The sequence below is a fragment of the Camelus dromedarius genome, chromosome 1 (assembly GCF_036321535.1).
Source record: "Camelus dromedarius isolate mCamDro1 chromosome 1, mCamDro1.pat, whole genome shotgun sequence".
NCBI lineage: Eukaryota > Metazoa > Chordata > Mammalia > Artiodactyla > Camelidae > Camelus > Camelus dromedarius.
In genome coordinates this window covers 71,744,633-71,750,632 of record NC_087436.1, presented here as the reverse complement: position 1 = coordinate 71,750,632, position 6,000 = coordinate 71,744,633, and the positions used below count along the sequence as shown (strand labels likewise).

At 31.7% G+C, this 6,000-nt stretch overlaps 1 protein-coding gene across 8 annotated transcripts in view; it reads left to right on the top strand.

Annotated features, from left to right (window-relative positions):
* Positions 1 to 6,000, top strand: part of ANKRD17 (ankyrin repeat domain 17) — a 155,440-nt gene that overhangs the window by 128,774 nt on the left and 20,666 nt on the right. For all 8 annotated transcript variants that reach the window (XM_064485323.1, XM_010982731.3, XM_064485318.1 and 5 more), the window contains 4 exons: positions 1,158 to 1,329; positions 2,451 to 2,898; positions 3,347 to 3,502; positions 5,549 to 5,698. In XM_064485323.1, the coding sequence (XP_064341393.1) occupies positions 1,158 to 1,329; positions 2,451 to 2,898; positions 3,347 to 3,502; positions 5,549 to 5,698 (926 nt within the window). The remainder of the gene's footprint in view (positions 1 to 1,157; positions 1,330 to 2,450; positions 2,899 to 3,346; positions 3,503 to 5,548; positions 5,699 to 6,000) is intronic.

The following is a 6,000-nucleotide window of genomic DNA, read 5'->3' as shown; positions in this document are numbered from 1 at the left end:
ATTAGCTAGGATATTGTGACATTTTCCATAAACTGAGTATCATTGTTTGGACACATATTTAAAATACACATAAAACATATGGAACACTAGATTTGGGCAGGAAATATATAGTTTGAAAATGTCATTTAGACAGCTTGCAAACAAAAGAGTTTGAAGATGATTTTCCCACTTTATGAACGAAAGAGGAAAATTTAATAGTTAAAATAGCTTATTAAGACATGTTATTGGACTTTAAAATTTACTCTTAGTTTAATATGTACCCAGTTTAACAAATAGAAATAATGTAAAACTAAAGTAAAATTGAAAGTCACCTTCTTTCTGCTACCTCTCTTCTAGGCCCACCCTCTAATCACTAGTAAGCCTTTGATTTATATCTCTGTCCTCTTAGCCTTTTTTTTTTTTTTTTTTAATTTGCACAAAAAGACCCACATAAAGGGCTTCCCTCACCCACCCCCAATAAATGAAATCAGTGGTCTGCAGTTTTTCTTTTTCTTCCTAACAAGTGTAAATTGTGTGCATTTTCCCAGGTATATGTTTATAACTTTTAATGGCTTCCTAGTATTCTGTGAATGTATACTGTTGTTAATTTATGCCACCTCCCCATGGATTTACCTTATTTCCACTTACTACCATTGTAATCAGTTTTGCAATGGAAAATATTGAACCTATATTTTTCCACTAGAGATAGTGATTTTATAGAATAAATTCTTAGGATAAGCCATTTATAATTTTCATAGGAGACTTTTAAATTACCTTTCCTAAAATGTTAATATTTATACCAACAACAATGTAGGTAAGAATTCATTTTCCCAAACTTTGCTATCTAATATCTTTTTAAATTTTCCCAAATTGATGAACAAAACATGGTAGTTTATTTTAATTTACATTTTCTTAGTGATTATGAAGTTATGTATATCTCTCATTCATCCATTTTTAAATTAGATTGTCTTTTATCATTAATTTGATCTTGACATTTAAAAATATTATTTTCTCTTTACAGTGATTTGATTATGATCTTGATCAAAAATGAGTTAAACTAAGATGACTTTGAATTTTTTTGTATCCCAGTACCCTTATGATAAAGTGACATTATATGACAACTTTTTTTCCAAGGTAAATTCTAGTGTTATATGTCTGTTTTATTGATTCTTTAACAGTTAAGGGAAGAAAGTAGGAGGCTGGCTTTGGCTGCCAAAAGAGAAAAGAGAAAGGAGAAGAGAAGAAAGAAAAAGGAAGAACAAAGAAGAAAACTAGAAGAAATCGAAGCCAAAAATAAAGAAAACTTTGAACTCCAAGCTGCTCAAGAAAAAGAAAAGCATAAAGTTGAAGGTATTTTTTCTAACCCATCTAGGTTGTTTGTTTCATGTAATACATTCTATTCAAAATTATGTTTTCTTAACTATCAGTAACTTAAGGTAAAAATAGATCTGTAAGTTATTAAGCCCTTATTAATATGCTATTTTCATTAATTGGCTTCCCCCCACCTTTTTATTATAAAGAATTTCAAACCTATAGACAAGGAAAGAAAATGATAAACACCCGAATACGCTTCACCTAATTTAAAAATAAACAGTTCACTATATTTGCTTTATCTTTTTCTCTAAATATATATACATATTTTTTCCTAAGTTGTCTGAAAGTAAATTGTAGATATCTGACATTGCACCTATAAAACTTCAGCATGTCTCCTAAGAATGATGTTCGCTTACGTATCACAATACCATTTATAATACCTTAAAAAACTAACAGTAATTCCATAATTTCATCTACAATCAAGACCATATTCAGATTTTTCTTGAATGGGGAGTTATTTTTAACTAGGTTCTAACTAAAAAATTATTTGAGATGAGGGTATTGTTAGGAAGAACCATTGCCACTACACCACCAAATACGTATGCTGTGTATGTGTGTTAGTTTCTCCCTCCTCCAACCTTTTATTTTGAAAAATTTCAAACTACACATAAAAGTTTAAGGATTAATTTAATGAACACGTGTACATCACCTAGATTCTTATAACATTTTGGCACATGAGTTTATCTTTTTTCCTTACTCTTCTTTTTAATGGTCTCATGTACAATGTCCGCATCATATGAAATCACCCCAAAATGCTTGAGTAGCATTCTCAGAAAAAGAACATTTTTCATAACCACAATTATATTATTACACCTAAGAAATTTAATACTTTGTAGTAATATATACTGTGCAGAACATACTCATATTTCGTAAAATAATTTTTTATAAATTTCTACTATGTGTTGTTTAGAACTTAGAACAGAAGAGAACAGATCAATCATATCTATCTCATTACTAATGAATACTGGATCGACTGATGACTTTGTGTCTAATAGTAGTAGTAAAGTAACTTCTGGGTTTATTTTCATCGAGTGCTTAAAGCTAAATCTATCCTAAACACACTGGAACTTGCTAATTCAGTATTGCTACTTCTACAGATGAGCCTGAAGTCTTGACAGAGCCTCCAAGTGCCACAACCACTACTACCATAGGTATATCTGCTACCTGGACAACTTTGGCAGGTTCCCATGGTAAAAGAAATAATACCATAACTACAACCAGTTCAAAGAGGAAAAACAGGAAAAATAAAATTACTCCAGAAAATGTTCAAATTATATTTGATGATCCACTACCAATCTCATACAGTCAACCAGAGAAGGTGAACGGAGAGTCCAAGAGCAGCAGTACCAGTGAGAGTGGGGACAGTGATAACATGAGAATTTCCAGCTGCAGTGATGAAAGTAGTAACAGCAACAGCAGTCGGAAGAGTGACAATCATTCACCTGCTGTGGTCACTACCACTGTGACCAGCAAGAAGCAGCCATCAGTTCTGGTTACATTTCCAAAGGAGGAGAGAAAATCTGTTTCTGGCAAGGCTTCAATAAAGTTAGTTCCAATTTTCATTTTTACTATTTATAGTATCATCATGAAACACTTTGTTGCAGCATTTTTTAGCAAAGCAGGCAGATTAACAATAGACAAAATAAGGATTTGTCTTTCTTCCAAAGAAGGCATGATTTTATTTGAATTGAAGAATTACTATGTAATTTCTCCATTTCAGTTGTTAAACTTAGCCCATGAAAAGTATTGATTATGGTTTCTCAGGGATTATTATTGTGTTTCAGTTCTGCTAAATTTGGCTTCTAAATAATATCTTCTTAAAAATTGGCCCTTCATATTATGCTAAATATTGAAAAGTGAAAAGTAAGTTTCTCATTTATTCATCATATTTATTCTGAAAATAAATAATAAAGTCATGTAATAGATTACCTTTATCATTTAAAAATTCTGTATCTGTTCTATATTTAATATGTGTTTTTCCTCCCTGTTTAAGATTGTCAGAGACTATCAGTGAAGTGACCAGTAATTCTCTCTCCACTTGCACAAAATCGGGTCCATCTCCCCTTTCCTCTCCAAATGGCAAATTAACAGTAGCAAGTCCTAAGCGTGGACAAAAGAGGGAAGAAGGATGGAAAGAAGTTGTAAGAAGGTGACTGATTGTTTCTTTGATCATTTTTCTCATTCTTTTTATGTGCTCTATTTCATAGTGAAGTATAGTTTGCCTTTCATTTAAATTCCCCTAACTTATTCCAAAGGTTGCAAAGAAACTGGTGACCAAAGGCTGAATCTGGCCAACAGAGACAACCTATACTATATTTTAAATGGGGAAAAAAAGTATATGTTAATACTTTTAAAATTGGAACATTTTACATACAAACTTAGATGATTGTGGTGTCTGCTTGACCCTCATAGATATTGGTATTTGGCAGAGAACTAATTTAAGTTATTTAAGGTGATAGATTATGTCTTGTTCAGCTTTGTAATCTCAGGGCCAAGTATATAGTGTGTACTACGTACTTGTGAATATTTGGAGAATGAATAAGTACTGGTTTTAAACTATTCTTGTCCTTAAATCATAGGATACCTTTATTTTAAGGGTTTTAAGACTGAAATATTTTACAGTATTTTGCTTGGGATTTTTTTTAAATAATAATGTGTCAAAAAGTGAAACAGTATCCCAAAAACTAAAAGATAAGATACCACAAACCTGGAAAGAATGTGACCCATTATATTATAAATCTTTAATAACCTGTTCTGAAGAACTCACCAGAAATTCCATCAAAAAATTAAACTTTTGATTGTTTGAAAACAAGAGCTATAGTCAACCAAGCTTATTATTGTTAATCTCAAAATGTACTGTACTTTTTTTTCATATTTTGGGCCAACACCTCCCCTCAAATCACCATCTCTGCCTTTATTTCTATCTGTGTCTCTGTCTCATACACACACTATTGAACTGATTGAAATCACATCAGGGTTCTGTCTGTACAAAAGTAAGATAATTCCATTTTTCTGCATGCATTTTATATTGTGGCATGCAAACAAATTCTTAACTAACTTAAAGTAATGCACTGACTGATATTATGCACTTTAGGGGAAAAAGAATTATCAAGTAACTTACTTATGTATATAAAAGGGCAGGGATCATACCGTACCTTTTGAAAATATAACATTTTAATTTAATGTTAAATCTAGTCTAAATAAATAATTTCCTTGTTTATTAAAGCATAAGTGACTCATTCTTTTTATGGAGAGTTATACTGTATTTCTTTTAGAAATATTCTGTAATTTGACTTGCCAGAAATTTATGCCTACCTTTCCTGAGGTAATGTAAAATTGTAATGTAATTTTGCAAGTGTTAGGTGGGTATTGCTTTTTTAAATTTCCAACAGGCTCTTTTCTTTCCTCACACAGCTTAACGGTCTTTAGCAAGTTTCTCTATTTGTGGATAATCATTTTAATGCCTTTAGAAGAATACAGGGGAAGAGTGAATTTTTACTTTTTTGTTTGTTTGTTTTGTTTTGTTTTATGAGGGAGAGGTAATTGGATTTATTTATTTATTTATATTTGGAGGAGGTACTGGGGATTGAACCCAGGACCTCATGCATGCTGAGCATGTGCTCTACCACTTGATCTATACCCTCCCCCTATGAATTTTTAATATTATCATTTCAGTTATATATTAGAGAATAAAAACAAGAATGAGAGTCAAATACCCAAAGGTGCCCACAAGAAGCCTTTCTTGACTGCTAGGGCTAGATTAGATGCCCCAACCAATGAGTCTTTATGATACCTTATTAGAGCACTTACAGCATCCTGTTGTAGTTTTCTTACTTGGTGTCTACATAGTCAGTATAAGTGGGCAGGAACCCTTGTCCATCTTACTTGCCGTTAGTATTTTCATTAACACAGTGTATTTCTACCTGTGTGTGCTTTACAGATATTAATGAAGTCAATGAGAGTCAAAAAAGCAAACAGTTTTGGTAATGAGATGAGAAGCTGCAGTGAAGTTCTCTCTCTCACCCCCTTCCCTTTTTTCTGTTGGCTCATAAGTTACATTTTATCACTTAGAGTGAGAATATCTATTCTGTATTTACAGAAACATATTTTAGTAATAATTCTCTCCCATGTATTTTCATTACAACCTATGATAACTAATGATTTATCTTAATTTATCTTTGCAACTATTAAACAGGTCAAAGAAAGTATCTGTTCCATCAACTGTGATATCCAGAGTGATTGGAAGAGGAGGCTGTAATATTAATGCTATTCGGGAGTTCACTGGTGCACATATAGATATTGATAAGCAGAAAGACAAGACAGGAGACCGGATAATAACAATAAGGCAAAATTTTGTCTCTTACATTTTTCCTCCTTTGTACTTTTTTGCATGAGAGCTTAATTATATATAAGCATTTGAGTTTTCAATGGAACTTTGTATTTAATAGGATACTTTTTTAAAATGCAAATTTGATTAGTGTTTGAGAAGATAAACTTTACAGTTTTTGTCTCTAATTCATATGCTCTTACGAAGTATTTCAAAGGACTTTAAAGGAATTTTTCTTTCGTGTGTGTGGCAGAGGTTTGAATAATCTTTTCCTTACATGAAATTGTTCATATGGCATTCTTAAAAAGTTATTGAGACTT